The 15,962-nt window shown below is 39.4% G+C and overlaps 1 protein-coding gene across 2 annotated transcripts; it reads right to left on the bottom strand.

The window, feature by feature from the left end:
- Window positions 1-4,898: 4,898 nt before the first annotated feature.
- Window positions 4,899-14,534, bottom strand: cdca2 (cell division cycle associated 2). 2 transcript variants are annotated; one of them, XM_077601802.1, is made up of 14 exons: window positions 14,203-14,534; window positions 13,348-13,528; window positions 13,138-13,274; window positions 12,549-12,717; window positions 11,452-11,606; window positions 11,092-11,259; window positions 10,410-10,530; window positions 9,888-10,216; window positions 9,142-9,193; window positions 8,627-8,701; window positions 7,477-7,604; window positions 7,009-7,077; window positions 6,047-6,206; window positions 4,899-5,770 (listed from the first exon to the last, which is right to left on the bottom strand). In XM_077601802.1, the coding sequence occupies exons 2-14, from the start codon at window positions 13,526-13,528 to the stop codon at window positions 4,971-4,973; spliced, it is 2,544 nt and encodes an 847-aa protein (XP_077457928.1). In that variant the 5' UTR covers window positions 14,203-14,534; the 3' UTR covers window positions 4,899-4,970. The 2 variants fall into 2 exon arrangements, with proteins under 2 accessions (XP_077457928.1, XP_077457927.1); XM_077601801.1 differs by lacking the exon at window positions 14,203-14,534 and adding an exon at window positions 14,006-14,153.
- Between the last annotated feature and the right edge of the window lie 1,428 nt (window positions 14,535-15,962).

Raw genomic sequence — 15,962 nt, 5'->3', positions numbered from 1 at the left:
AGGGATTTTAATCCAATTCTTTTAATCCATTTATAAAATTAAAAAAAATCGAAATATATCTAAAATGGTCCGGCCCACTTGAAATCAACTTGACGTTAAAGCGGCCCACGAACCAACCCGAGTCTGACACCCCTGCTCTAGGGTTTACCGCACAATTCTGGTTGTGACATCACAAACGTATCCACCAATGAGTGAAGTTACTGCATCCACGAGTTCGTACAAGCCATCACACAGTAACAACACACTGATCACTGCAGTCAAAATTAATGATACCATTTACTTAACACTGACCTATACACCTGATCATTTATTATATATTTATTTTTTGACATCCCCAGGTCATCTCTAGACTATTAAAATCCTATCCATCCATTTTTTGTACAATTGAGAGGTGATTTCCATTTCTCCATTATGTGTTCTGGGTTGAAATCTTGTATTAGCGCTTCCTACGAGTAAGATTTGCAGTTATCTCTGTTCATAGGCAACCTGACCTGACTAAATATAAACATTGGTCTGAATGATGAACCCAAAACGTAACAACAGCATATCAAGAATTGCATGGGCGGAAGCAACCACGATTTACATGCAAGCGTAGGTGGGAAAATGTGAATATTCTCTAAGGGCATATCACAAAAGTTAGTGAAGTTACAGATCATAACACTCCTCACCAACCCCCAAACAACTGTGAAATCTGCTGTTATAGAATCAGGCAAATAGGAAAGTACATTTTGTCCTGATTCGGGCATAATGTTAAATTTATTAGCAATTGAGAATGAAACAATCATTTTTTTTTTGCCATCAGCGCCATCACTTAAATGATCAACATATCCATAATGAGTGAAAATATATTGTTAATTTGGAGCACTTGTGCCTTCAGGTTTATTCATCAGGAAGTTGGCAGAGTTAATTATAAGGTTGTTGAGCTCTTTTAGTTTCTTTGCTTGGCTGCCAGCTGTCTCAAGGCAACATATTGTTGACTTCACAAAGATTTAGTTTCACGCGGATGGATTTTGATATCTTTGTGCATCGACTCGCAGTGCGGAAACTTGTCCCAAGAGTTTGAGCCAATTAAAAGCTTATTTAAACACCAAGAGGGAGCGTTCCTGTGGTGTGTGTGTGATGATGCAACAGGCTGAAGGGAGGGAAAGTATGCTGCTCATACAGGAGACAGCATATATCCATACCCACAGGCACTACAGATGGCACTGTAGATCCGTAGAGGGAAAGAAACTGAGGGTGGCCATGGAGTGACGCAAGGAGAACTTTAAAAAAAGACGGAAAAAGGTGTTTTCTGGTGTAAACACTTAATGCTTAGATTAAAAGTAAAAAAGTTTTGGAAAATTGTAATTTAGTAAGTCACTGTCTATGGCAAGGGTGTCAGACTCGGGTTGGTTCGCGGGCCGCGTTAACGTCAACTCGGTTTCATGCGGGCCGGACCATTTTAGATATAATATTTAGATTTTTTTTTATATAAATGGATTAAAAGAACTGGATTAAAAGCCCTGAATATTCATTTTTTATAGATCTAAAACAATGTTTATTTTAGCTTTTTTTAAATATATTTTTAGATTTTACAAAATGATTTTTGAACTAAAAACAGAAAAAAGATTAAAAAATTACAATTATTGATTTAAAAGGGGGAAAATCAGGAAATGTAATATACATCTATACTCTTCATTTTAATTTGATCCTAAAACAGAAAGTTGGCACTCATGATTTACTTTCCCGGGCCACACAAAATGATGCAGCGGGCCATCCTTTAAAAAGCCCAACTTCTATGATAATTCCTCTGATATTTCAAATCACATTGATGTTTAAGCCAATTTCCCTTCCCACTCAGAGTATACACACACACACACACACATACACCCATGCACCTTGTGGAAGTGTACTGCTGCAGCTGTTCGTGGCAGACTTCAGACAGCTGCAGACACACTGGGCCTGCAGAGCAAACAGAGTATCGCGTCTAGAATCTAGATGCGCTTGTTGCCATCTCGCCTTTGTTTGTTTTGTTTCCCTCCTCCCGCAACTTACGGCTCCTGCCCAGAGTATCCATCTTGGAGGACTAGCACCCGGGCAGCAGGACAATTTAATACCATTTAGAGACTCATTAACTAATTGAAAGACAGGGGTCTGTAAACCTGCTCGTGCAAATAGCCGATTAAACGTCCTTGAGTCCGAGCAGACGGCAAATAAAATCAAGTGTTCAGCATGTGTGAAATCCTGTGGTCCGTAGGACAGTATTTTCAAGATCACTACTTTTATGAGGGAAGGTGGTGGGCTGTCGCAAAGTAGTCCAAACTTTTATATAGTACTGAAGTACTCTATGTTTCTATATTTAGGGTTTAATTTCACTGTAATAGTTTGAAACTAGTACAGACAGCCAGTCGTTTTGCCACGTTAACTCTGTTAAATCACTTCAATTCAAGTAGACGCCACCCAACCTATTTAAAATGGGCTGTAAAATAAAGTGTTTAGTGGGCGTGAAATCGGGTGGTTCGTAAGACAGTATTTTCAAGGTTATTAATTTTATAAGAGAAGGTGGTGGGCTGCAAAAAAAAGTACTACAAGGAAGTGGAGTATTTAAATGTAACATCACATTTAGTTGTTCATTTAACTTGCAATAGTTTCAAGATCCAGTACTTTTGCCATCTTATCTCTGATTAAACATTTTTGTTTGAGCCAAGTGAGGTATAAAAATTAAGTGTTCAGTGCGTGTGAAATCAGGTGATTCGTATTTTCAACAAATTTTATGAGGAAAGATGGCGGGCTATAACAACTACAAACATGTACACTACTTAAGCATATGTTTCTATTTAGCTTTTACTTCACTACTCTACATTTTGATGAAAATAGGAAAGAAAAGATGCAGATAGCGAGTGTTATCCCCTCCTCACCTCAAAAGTACTTAGAAAAGACCAGGCCCACTTCAACAACGTGGGCCTGGGACGGGAAGCAGTAGAGAGAAAGGATCTCGATTTTTGCTTCTCTCCAGCTGTCAGACCCTCTCCATGTCCCATGGGGGGTTGCCACGGTGACAGGAGGCCACATGTCTTGGGGGGCGTCGTCTTGGTCAAAGAACCCCATTGTTCTTGGGCTAAGCCGTCTTCACTATGCCTGTCTGCCAGGGACGATGGCTGCAGCATCACACCCTTCTTCTCTCCTGCACACTTAACCCTTTAGGATGTTGAAACAGCCTACCCTGCATGTTTTTGGGATGTGGGAGGAAACCAAATTACCCGGAGAAAACCCATGCAAACCCGGGAAGAACATGCAAACTCCACACAGTGAGGACCGGCCTGGGATCGAACCATTGACACCAGAACTGTGAGGCCTACGTGTCAACCACTCTTTCACCAGGGTATTGAATGAATCATCAATAACTATATATAAAATGATAAATAAATATATACTTAGATACTATACTAGACCTGATATTACATTTAGTATAACAAAAGTAATATTATGGCCTAAATGACCCACATATGTGCACAAGAGGTACTAAAGTGTCAGGTTTTTTTTATTTTATTGATTTTTTTTAATGACTAAAAATTACTTGACTTATAAAGACTTAAACAGCAGGGCTGCCTTTTCAGTCATGCAAAGTTTGACTACCAACAGATTCAGTCAAAACAAAAAACAAACTAAAAACTAAATTCTCCTTTTAGAAAATGACTCATGGAAAAAGGAATGTACATGTAAAAAAAAACGTATTCGTCTCTGGATTTCTTTCACATGGCAAATGTGTTGGAATCCTCAGCAGCAAGCAATACCTGATGGGGACCACACGATGGCACTAAAGTTCTGCGGCGTTACTCGAGAAGGGGACAAGAAAAGCCATTTGTCGAGCAAAACTGGAACCTTGGTGTCCTTCAAACAAGTGACTCTGGCTCGATGGAAGAGTGGAGACTGCAACGTTCCCTCTAACTGCGCACCAGTCGCACACTCTCGGCGCACAAGAAAAACAATCCAGCGCAGGTTTCCAGCCAATCATTGAATAGGATGCAATGACGCTGCGCAGCCAATCATGGCATTGACCGCACCTGCGCATATGGCTAGAGTTAACTCACCAAACGTTAATGTGATACCTCGACTCCCCAAACCAGCGTTAAATAGAATTGTGCATCTTTTTTAAGTTGGAATGGATGCCGGAATGTGTGCAAATATAATTTTGAGAGCTGGTTTCAACAGTAAACTCTCTGTCATGTTGTCAAACGTCCGGCGACCAAATGTTCTTGTGCTTCTTTACACCAAAACAAAGGAAAGACATGATATTTGGGTTATTTATAGCAGAGCATGGTATAATTTTAATGGTCCGGCCCACTTGACATCTCCCTAGGCCGTATGTGGCCCACGATGCGAAATGAGTTTGACACCCCTGGTCTAATCTATTTCTTTTTACATTTATTACGTAATTCAATTGTGCACTCGTTTTAAAAGACTAATTTTATCTTTGCATTTCTTTGAGAACATTTTGTGGCAGTCGTCGGTTGCGCAGAGGAAAATAAAACAAGCATTTGGTTTCACGCATTCTAGTCTTAATTCCTCCTTTCTTGTGATTTTCCACCAGGAATTTAAGTTGATCCAACAGCACAAAATGGCCCAAAGGCTAATTTTTTTTCCCCCCTAACAACTATTTTGCTTTCACATGAATCAGGTACTATCTTCTAACCTGGTCTGACAGATCGTTACTACACCAAGGCTGTCTTCATCTATCCACTAAAGGAGCATTGACTCATTGAGGCTCGATCGAGTGACTTTAGTGAGCGAGGAAGGAATGTGTGCTTGGATATTGATTGAGAGGTGGTCAGCATAAATGATTGGGCTCTCTGCGTATTGAGTGGCTGGAATAAAGAGGCAAGGTAAATAATGGGTTTGAAGTACAAAAGCATCAGCACTCTCATTCCATACAAATTTAATAATGACTGCAAATACTCATGTAAAGAATTACAGGCGAAAAGGTGGAAGTATCACAAAGTGACATGCGGCGCGTCTTCCGACGGCGCGGAGCTGGATCTTCGACCACGGGTCTTCCCGGTTCCGTTTTTGTACTCTGGGGAGGTCTGAGGCACCCAGGCCAGACCCGTGTCATCACTGGAGTTGATCTGGTTCCTAAGGCTGCGGCGCACTGAGCGGCGCCCCCTACTGGGAACACGTTTGAAAACATCTTCAAAATTAAAGTCAGCCTCACAGAAAGGCGGGCAACTGTTGACTTGTGTGGACTCTTCAGCGGAGTCGGACGTTGAGACCATGTTTTCTTCCTGTTTGGGTTCCTCGTCTGGCGGGTTCGCAAAACGCCTCTTGCGTCGTGACACGTTTTGGCTCGGCTGGTTTCGTGTCCTGGAGCTTGGCGTGGACACTTCACTGGTCTGTTCCTCGACTAATGGGCACACTGGTGTGGAGGCATCTTCTACATGATGATATTCTGCATTTGTATCCGTGTGTGCGCTATCAACTGTAAGAGTGTGTGAATGTTGTTCTTCGCCAGCAGGGGCTTTTTCTGGCGGGGCTTCCTCTGACAAAGCGGAGATTGTCGCGATCTGCTCTTCCCGACTCTCGCACTCGGCGAGCTGAGGCTCCTCACAGACGTCGCCCACTGAAGCACTGACTTTCTTAAATCCCCACCTTGTCACCTCGTATCTTGACGACCTCCTTTTTTTACCCACGCCTCCTTTCTTAGGCATCAACGGCGGTCTTGTCGGACTATGTTCCTTCGAAACGGCTGCTTTGGGACCACCGCTTGTAGATTCGCCCGGTTCATTCTTTATATCTGGCAATATTGAGAGGAATAAGTCACTAATTCTGGCTTCATAAATTGCCGAATGAAAATGTCAGCTTGGTGTTGCTTTTTGTTACAGTCACAGAAGCTATTTTTTTTACTCTGACTTGAAACTCAAAATTCTTTCAATAAATTGTGAGGGGGAAAATGTGACAATGCACAATGGGCTTCTATAAAATGCCTAAGCACTGTACATCTAAAAGGCTTTTTACAAGTATACGTATACTGACTGGTTCAATCCTATTAATTATGCATTATATCCTTTACCTGTGCAGGTCATAGGGGAAGTGTGCTGTGCTGCTGCAGAGTCGAAATTAAACAACTCTGTAATTGGACTAAGGACTGGCTTCTTGGATGCGTATTCCCGAGAACCGTAAAGGGAGTGGTTCACTTCCTTTTTCCACCGATTTGCTGCTTTTGAGGTAAACTGCGGAAACAGAATATGCCCCATGAATATAAATGCAGAATAAATAAAAAACTACCGTATTTTCACGACTATATGGCGCATCGTAATTTTAGCCTCAATGTCAGTAACGAGTGCTATTTCTGTATTTTAAACACACAAAGGACGCACCGTTTTTTTTAGACGCATATACATTATATATTATATATGAATATCTAACCGCAATAGCGCTGGCTACCCTATCGACTGATTCATTTTATTTTATCGTGATAACAATTTTAGTATTGGTCCATATATAAAGCACACTAGATTATAAGGCGCCCTGTCTATTTTGGAGAAAATTTAAGACTTTTATGTGCGCCTTATCGTCATGAAAATACGGTAACTAACAAACCCAAAACCTACTGGTTGACAAATGAAAAAATTTAGAGTTGCAAAGTATCCACCTGTAAAGCTCAGCAGCACAATTTTTAGTCACCGTGAAGCTAAGCGCTACATACGCTTCCTCATATTTCTTGCTCTTTGTTTTTATGTGCCTTTCCTTTGTCTGATTATCCCTGCCTTTCTTTTCATCCCAGTTCAATATTTGTTCACCGCACTTTCTATCTCACTCAGTTCTGTGTGCGTGCGGGCCTGGTAAATAAAAACCCTGCACACAGACGAAATACTCCCCATGCACGTTTTGAAAATGCGAGCGCCGTCAGCATCTTATGTACTGGGCGCGCAATTACATTTAATTAGAGCATGGCAAAAAAAAAAACATATTCCCGCGTCATAGCGCTCTTTGGGAGAAAAACGGGTGAAATCCATGCCTCAGTAAACTCACTTTAATCGTCTCAGGAGGCTTAGCAGCAGAGCGTGTCGACCTCCTCACGGGTTTGCGCTCTTCAGGTAGCTAAAGGGAAGAGGAAATTGCCAGAAAGATGATGAACAAGATATGGGCCATTTCACCAATGCGTGCGCATAAGGTGGATACAGTGAAATGTGATTACTTTTATATTCAGTGGAATTAAACAGTGGGCCTGTTGGCAGCTGCTAGATAAAGCTGACTGATATAAAGAAAATCATGTCTGCTAAATAGTGAAACTTGTGTGTGTGTGTGTGGGCATGTGTCAATGTACAATATGTACAAAAATGACTGCTGGGCATTCCAACTGTCGACAGGTCAAATGTCAACTGGGATAGGCTGCGGTCGACTGCCTCTAAATTGTACAACTTTTGAGATGTTCACTTTTGAAGGTTTTACTTTGGAATGAAAATGACATATTGACGTAAATAAGAATGTACAACAGACCTTTTTCCCTCTCTTCCGTAATCTAGCCGTAGCACCGCTGACAGCCTCAGGTTGTTTTTCCTCAGACGAGGGCAAAAACTCATTTGGGGAATTCCGTTGGGAGGTTTGACTTGTCTCAGACTTCATTTCTAAGGAGGGGAAAAAAACCATTAAATTGATTTTCGGAACTACAGTCTTACCTTGAGATAAGAGCTTAATGCGTTCTGGGACTGAGCTCGTATGTCGATTTACTCGTATCTCAAATGAACTTTTCCCATAGAAATGAACTAAATACAACTAAATTCGTTCCCACCCTCTGTAAAAACACACACCAAAAAACAGGATATTACAATGGAAAAACATTTTTATTGGTTGTAATTTATCTTTGTTATGATGTTTGATACTAAAATTCACTACAATGCAGAGTGCATGGAGGGAAGAGAGACTTGACGGATATGCTCGGAACATAACATAAACTTTAAATTTAACTTAAATAAAATTAGATTCCTATACACAGACATACTTAAAAAAATGTAATCTTACGTTACACTAAATTTAAACCTTCTCTTGCAATAACCAAGGCAAAGAGGTTAATGTATTCCACCGCTGCTTTCGAACTTCCTGCTACATATTGGCGAACCAGCTCAGTCACGTGTACATTTCTCATGTTTTTCCATTATTTCGTACTTAATATCGATTGTCATCATACGCCTTTTCTTCGCAATACCCTTCATTGCACCGGCTTGCTTTAGACCCACTGTGTTTCCCGTAATTATGCACTGACTAACGCAAAAAAAACACGGAAAAAATGCAACGCTCCGCCCAGTGCTCGTAGAGATCTTTGCACGAGGAAGATGCGGCGAGAAAGACATAAGCAGCCACCTGGCTGTCTCATATGCTCTTATCACAAAATTTGTCTCTTATCTCAAGGTAAATATTTGCTCTGAATTTTACTCCTCTCAAATTCCTCGTATGTCGGGGCACTCGTATGTCAAGGTATTACTGTAATCTGATTTAGGAATAATAACGGGGACTTTTGAAGATAAAGTAACTCATGGAACGTTAAAAAGATGTACATTTTTTTTTTAGCATAAGTGAACAGAAATATTTTTACGCAGCTCTTAATTACTTCTCAAGGCATTACATCGATAAAATAAAGATGAGGTTTTACCTGCTGTTTCCTCAGGAGATAGAGGCGCCTTGTGGAAAGCTTCATTTAAATTCACCTGAGCATAATTTATTGACTCTGGGGGACAAAGAAAAAAAAAAAAAAAACAGTTTTGCATTCTGCTAGCCTGGTAAGCGAGCCTGACTATCACCATGCACAACATACGATATGGCAAGTTAGTATGTTCTATGTTTTCAATTGGATTTTCACATCCCAAGCATAATAGCAATTATTTATTATTATTATAACAACTTTTCGGTGGTTGGGGACCACTGCTGTAGAGGACTGTCATTTACTTTTTTTTTAAAGTTAGTTTGGAAGGTGAGAAAACACTAAAGTTTGCACCTAACAAACCAAGTCAATGGCAGCCCTAACTCTGTAAGTCTTTTGAACTGACGTTTAGCATTGGTTCCTTCTTCAAAAACAAAGAGCAGACTGACTTGCCGTGTATGTTGCTCATCGCGAATGACAGGCTGACATTCTGCTGACCTCACTCTAAAAATCCAAAAATGTCAAACCTGTATCAGTCATAACTTCAGAGTCATTGTCTTCTGTCGGAGGAGACATAATCTGGGCAGAGAAAAGTCATTATGAATAAACTGCTCAGTAAGTGATGTTTACGTAAACTTTTGATGCACTCATTTGATTTATTTTAACCCTGACAGGTCACTTTTTTAACCCATTGACGGCGATGGACGTCCAATTCATTATAATGGTGAGTGGCAAATGAACTAACAGTGAAACATGAGCATTCACAACCTGTTTTCTCGGATTAATACGCAATAATGAAGGAATTCTTTCTTAAAATAATGTTCATCAATAATGAATTTATTCAGTCGTTGCATCATATTTGTCTCAGACATGATTAATTTTCTTTTGCCGCTCGGTGTCAACGTCTCTATTTGATGAATGAAGACATTTATGGATTTCTTTTGCAATAATTGCTCACGTTGCCTGAATGTAATACTGTTTACGAATAATGTGTTTGGTCCGTCAGCTAGAACACAAAATACATACTGGAGTCAATCGATAATGATGTTGATACAAAAAATCCTCCTTGATACATTGTCACACTCCAACCTATTATAATACATAGTTTATACTCAACAAGCTATGTAAAGTATGTCTTTAAATATTTTTGGATAGTACAGATTGTACAATTAAATCCAGAATTGGGGGGCTGACAAACTGTGATTTTCTTCCGTCAACTCAGAATCTCAACCCATTTCTCCTTCTTTTTTTGAAACCAAAAATAATAACGTACCTTTTCTAACTGCTCCCTTGCATCTTCTTCTACCCGGAGTGACATTCTGTGTCCGTGAGAAATCTTGAGCAGCGGCGAGGCCCCCAAATCACTGATGGGCTCGGGCTGTGCTGGCGGCGTGCAATATCCATCCCCCTGGGGTGTCTTCAACACAGAGTGCATCTTTAAAATCCCTCCCGGCGTGAGGCTCCGAGCCGGTGTTCCCCCTTTCCTCAGCGGAGTGCTGGGAGGCAGTTGATTATCAAACAACTCTGGGGAAAGCGGACATCCAAAATGCACCCGCTTCTTCTTTGTTGCCGTTGGAGATGACCCGGAAGGGCGCCGTTCTTCTGTATGAACAATCATGATTCAGACTGACAGCCTTCCACATTGTGAATGATCTGGGCACACTTAATATATGCATGGCCATTTAAGTTTAATAGGAATACATTGCATATATTTCGCAGTTGAGTGTCCGTGGGAGACCAGAAAAAAGCCCCTCTGGTTATTCTTGCACGACAGAGTAGTGTGTGTGTGTCTTACCTGCTGGTTCCATTGCTGGTTGATTTGAGAATTGAAAAACAGAGAGCGACTTGACTGGCCAAGCTGATGTAAGGTCACGGCGCTGCGCTGGGCTGGGGCGTTCGGGTTCAATCTCGTTGTCCTGTTGAGAAAGAAGAACTTTGCAATTCTATTGGACTGCAGACCACATGTCTCCACTTAACACACGTACAGGTGCTGCAGTCACTAGCTTTCTTGTTGATCGATAAATAGATTTAAAAATGGGAGAAGACCAATGTTCCCTCTAATTTTTGGTTTGTCTGGGCAGAAAGACAACCTCCCTGAGCACACTGAGTACCGGTGTGAGCAACATCATCATTGCTCGCTATGGGCACACACCAGTATCACACCTGCCATAAGCAGGTGCATGTCTACTACACATAAATGATTTAGTAATAATAAAATGTAATGAGTAATATCTATGAATGGACGGCCCGGCAGATGAGTGGTTCATGCGTCAGCCTCACAGCTAATAAAAAAAAAAAAAAAAAAGGGATTTAATTTTGTGCGCTCCATATGATTTGCTGTGCGCGGAGAAGACGAGAATAGTGCGCAATTGCGCACAGCTTAGAGGGGACATTGGAGAAGACCCTTCCTTGGAAATGAACACCGTTTGTTGCTAACGTCCAAAATACTGCAAGTCTCGAGGAAAAAAAAATCAAACCTGTTGGTTGTTCTGCGATGAAAAGTCATTTTCCGTGGACATGGATGCCTCAAGATGACCAAGGCGAGGAGTAAAGCGATGACCTGAGGTTTCTTCTTCAGTCTTTTTTGACCGTAGCAGTTCTTTGCTGACCATATCGTAGCCTTCTACCACTTTTTCATCATCTCGCTGCAGACATGACAAAATTACTTTAAAAATGTCTTCTCAAAAGAACATCACCAAGGTTGTGCTTTAACAAAAAACAACCCATCTAAATAGACCAAGGTTTCAATGCAATAGATAGATTTTTTTGGTTGCATTGACTTGTGAGAAGTAGAAACCAGTCAGAGAATAACTATGGCCAGCAAGATAAAATATCACCTTGTAACTCTCATTGAAGTGAATGTGTGAAGTATTCGCTTCTCTAATCTGCACTTGGCAGCCGTCGAAGGGGCCCACACGCCGCCTTTTGTTGGGTGCGGGTGACATCACTTGCGGCTGGTTCTCTTTCTCTTCTTCTTTCTCGTTGTATTCATCTATAATCAAAAGTAAACACAATGGAAATGTTATGGAGACAAGCAAAAAGCCTTGGAAGGTCTTTATTTTTTTTACAAAATGATTAAGGGCAGGTATGAGTATCTTACTCTTAAGGTTAGTGTTTGTGTTCTTTTATTTTCCCAACTTTAAAATCCAGTTTGATGGGGGAGGGATCCAGTTAATCAATTAAAACCACATATGAACACCTTCGCAGAAGCAATTAAAAATTCTCCTTGGCTCTTTTATCTGCCACAATGCACTATAATTGCATTAAGATAAATAAATAAACAGCAGAAGTAGCAAAAAGGAACTTGTTTTCCTCGTCTGCTTCAAGCCAGGCAGATCGTGTCCAAATGTTAAAACGGTTAGTTAAGATGCATCATTATCATAAAAAGAAATCAATATTCAATTATATAAAAGCGCCGTTCTGATAATTGTATTACAGCGTTGCGTCATTAAAATACGACTTTTGGTGCCTGTCGGGAAATACAAACAAATGTTATTAACAAAGCACTTGCCAAAAGTGTATTTAATTCCTTGACTTTCTGCTTTCAAAATACATTTGAAAAAAAAAGCTTTACTGATTCAATGCATGTCGTAATCAGAATATTACATTTTTTCTGTTCCCATTAGAAATGGTTAATCCAGGCATACTTATGCCTTTAATAAACAGCTTCACAAAAGTGTGGCCAAAAAGAGTTTGGAATATTTTAATTTAGAAAGTGACCTTTTGTTCTGAATACAAAAATATACGACTTGTACTCATGAAATTTAGCAAAATTAAAACGGCCTTGAGGAACAATTAACCCGTTTTGATATTGTCAGAGCTGGCTGGGCTTGCACTATATACTTTACGACTTCTTTTGTATAGTCATCCAGAAATGTAGAAATTCAAGCGACTTGACAATTGTTGAGTGCTGAAATTTCAAATCCCGATTTACCAGACAGAAAATCTCTTGTGTTGATGGATTTGCCAGTGTTGTTGGCCCGCATGGGCATCAGATCACAGGCCTCGCTCTCTTCCACACCCATTACTTTGTGGAAGGAAGCTATCTTTTGCTTCAGGGTTGACGCTACCCGAGGAAGGAAGGTGGTGCTACCGCTGACAAGCTGAGGGTTCAGATAGCAGACACCAAAAAAAAAGTGTAGTCAGTGGTGCAAGTCAAGATTTCCATAACAAAAAATGTCCTTGTATAACACAAATGGTTAAAAAAAAACAAAAAAAAACTTTGACTAGTGCACACATTCATTCAGCATAAACAAATTGCCAAAAGCTAACCTCTTATGTTTTTCCTTTCGTATTTACTCATTGAATACACGTTTTAGTGAAATGCAAATGCATATGGAAGAATTTAATTAAGCAATCTGGTGTTATACAAAAGCAAATCATTACTACCCAACTACATTCATAAAAAAACCTTATTATAGCTATCGGCAGTGCATTGATTCATCAATGTTTAATGATAAAATCTGTTCACAAAGTAGCATGGCGAAAAAAACAAAAAGTGCCTAGTTGTTGTTGCTCCTCACCTCTGGAGTTGGACAGTTGGGGGAATTCTTCATTTTTTGTCGGGCCATGAAGCGGATGAGCGAGTTCATTTCTGGTGAACCCCTCACGCCGATATTCGACTTTCTCCGCTCCCTTAATTGTGCCAAACGGGACTTTTCTGGAGCAGGAGTCAAACATGTTATTGGTCCAGCTATATAAAACGCAGAACTGTAACATTTTAGTGAGCTCACCTTTACGTTCGGCTGACGATGGGTTGAAAGTTTTGACAGAAATGCCAAACTGAGAAGGTGTGGCCCTGAGAAAATCAATTGGGCTCCCTAAAACCGCTCCAGACTCCTTTTCTAACGAGGGAAACATTGTGTCCCTCTGTTCCATCTCCTCGTCCACAACAGCCAAATCTTCAGTGCCCATCTAGGTCAAAAATACGTGCATCATTTTTCAATTTTCCAGAGAATATAGTAGTCATCGGTGAAAATAAATGATTGTAACCATGGGTGTTTACAGTGCAGATATTAAAAATAAACTCGGAAAAAGGTTGGAACAATAATTAAAACTGAATAAAAAGTGAATGCAATGACTTGAAGTGCCCAATTTCTCTATTTCATTCATAAAATAACCCAGTTTTAAATTGAGTTTTTCATATTGGCCGCTTGGATTAAAAAAAGCAGATATTATTTGAATAATATATTGAAAAATAGGACTTTTACATCATTGTATTCAGTTTTTATATACAATTTGAATAGCATCCCAACCATTTGGGAATATAGTGGAGCATAATTCAAAATAGTAGGGCTATCAGGAATAATTTCATTCATAGCTAAAGATATTCCAGAAAATCACAGATTTATTTTAATTGACAAATCAGACTAATTTGTTGGTCAGTGTTACCTTCCCAGCCAAAAAATAAAAATCCATCATATGCTAGTTCCAGCACGGTCAAATCCATTACTTAAACAATACAAATCCAGTAAGGTTCTGTTGGTTTTATACTGGTCTTGCTGGTACAGAAGCCAGCATAGGCTGGGTTTAATGGCAGGGGACGACATTAGTAGTACTTGGGTTGCTAACTGTTAGCAAGCACCTACCTCACAATGCCAGGGGTACCTGTTCTAAAAAATATAAATGTTTAAACAAATTTATGATCGCACCAAAGCCAAATTAGAATTTAAAATGACGCTCCACAATAATATTTGCATCATCGACCGTTGCATTCGGATCCCGCAAAAAATTTCATCGTAAACATGCAAAACAATGTAAAAGTAAAATTGTTTTAAAAAAGGCAGGCTCGTTTAGCTCTAAGATGTTAAATTGGTTGATCGGAACAAAAATAACTTCGTTTCCAAAAATAACTAGTGTGAATCGTTCATATTTTGCCGGCACTAAGTTTAGTAAGAAAAAGCAACACAGGATGTAGTTTGATATGAATTGCCCAATAGGACGACAAGGATGTGTCACGTGACAGCATTCGGTTCCGGTTTCCTTTTCAAAGTTATTTTTTTTAATCATTTTCTGGATTACGTTCTTAAACGTCACGATATATAATACATTTTCGCATTCTAGAACAAAATCAATAATATATTTTAAATTAAGAAACTTACCTAGTAACGTTCATTCCGCTGTAATTAATTTGTACAACAGGCGGGGCTGTTGCAAAAACGCCGGTTTTCCTTACGTCGTTGGCTTTTCTCCTTAAAAACACCACTCGTATAAAATCTACTGTGGATAAAGAATAGAGGAAAACACAATATAATGTTGAGTAGACTGAATAAATTGACCATAAGAAATCAAAGCAGTTAATTTGAGTAGCAATAAAATGCTTAACAACAAACAAACAAAACAGGGGAAGTGTGGCCTGCAAAAATTAGTCTCAGCGAGAATATGGGTGTTCATAAAAAAAAAAATAAAAAAAACATGAAAGCAACAGTCCTTTTTATTTTAACTGAAAAAACAATACAGGAGAGAAAAATCCTCCGCTATTTAAAATCATGTGTTAATGGATGAGTGTGTACTTGTATAATTATTAGGATTTTTAACATTTAAAACTAAAACACAATGTTCTGACCCAGGCCCTTTTAATTGGCCCTAAAATGTCAATTTGAAACATTACATGTTTTTAAAACTATTTAATACTGTTAACTAATACACTGTTTTTCTTTTGTGCCCCCAGTTATATGGAAGCCTCGCATTTGACCTTTTCCTACGGGATTAAAGGTTTTCTAATTTGGATGACATATAATCTCTACTCTAGATGCAGCGTTGGCTTTGGATCACAGACTTCACGCTCATCCATCAGACTCTGCAGGTGGGCAAAACTCATTTCACAAAAACTAACAGAGACCATTTTGAGCTTAGTATTTGGACATACGAAAACAACACTGCATTAAGAAAACATTGAGGAGTCAATAATCATTTTGAAATGATAGACAGCTACCATCACGTTGAAAAAATAATATGGCACAACAGCGTGATTACAAAGAACGCTCTCACCAAATGGATAAAAAAGTGACCATGTATAGTAGTTATTTAAAAAAAAAAAGAACATATACAGCAAGGCTTTTTTTCTTTAAAAATTGACCATGTACATTAAAGTTTTTTTTCTTTTTTTCTTAAAAAAACTTCAAATGTCCATGTATAGCAGGGGTGTCAAACTCATTTCGCATCGTGGGCCACATACGGCCTAGGGAGATGTCAAGTGGGCCGGACCATTAAAATTATACCATGCTCTGCTATAAATAACCCAAATATCATGTCTTTCTTTTGTTTTGGTGTAAAGAAGCACAAGAACATTAGGAAAATATTGAAATTTAATGAACTATTCCTTTTCCATGTCACCGCAATGTTCATA

The sequence above is a fragment of the Stigmatopora argus genome, chromosome 5 (assembly GCF_051989625.1).
Source record: "Stigmatopora argus isolate UIUO_Sarg chromosome 5, RoL_Sarg_1.0, whole genome shotgun sequence".
In the NCBI taxonomy this organism is placed as follows: Eukaryota; Metazoa; Chordata; class Actinopteri; order Syngnathiformes; family Syngnathidae; genus Stigmatopora; species Stigmatopora argus.
This window is presented reverse-complemented; position numbering and strand designations above follow the sequence as displayed.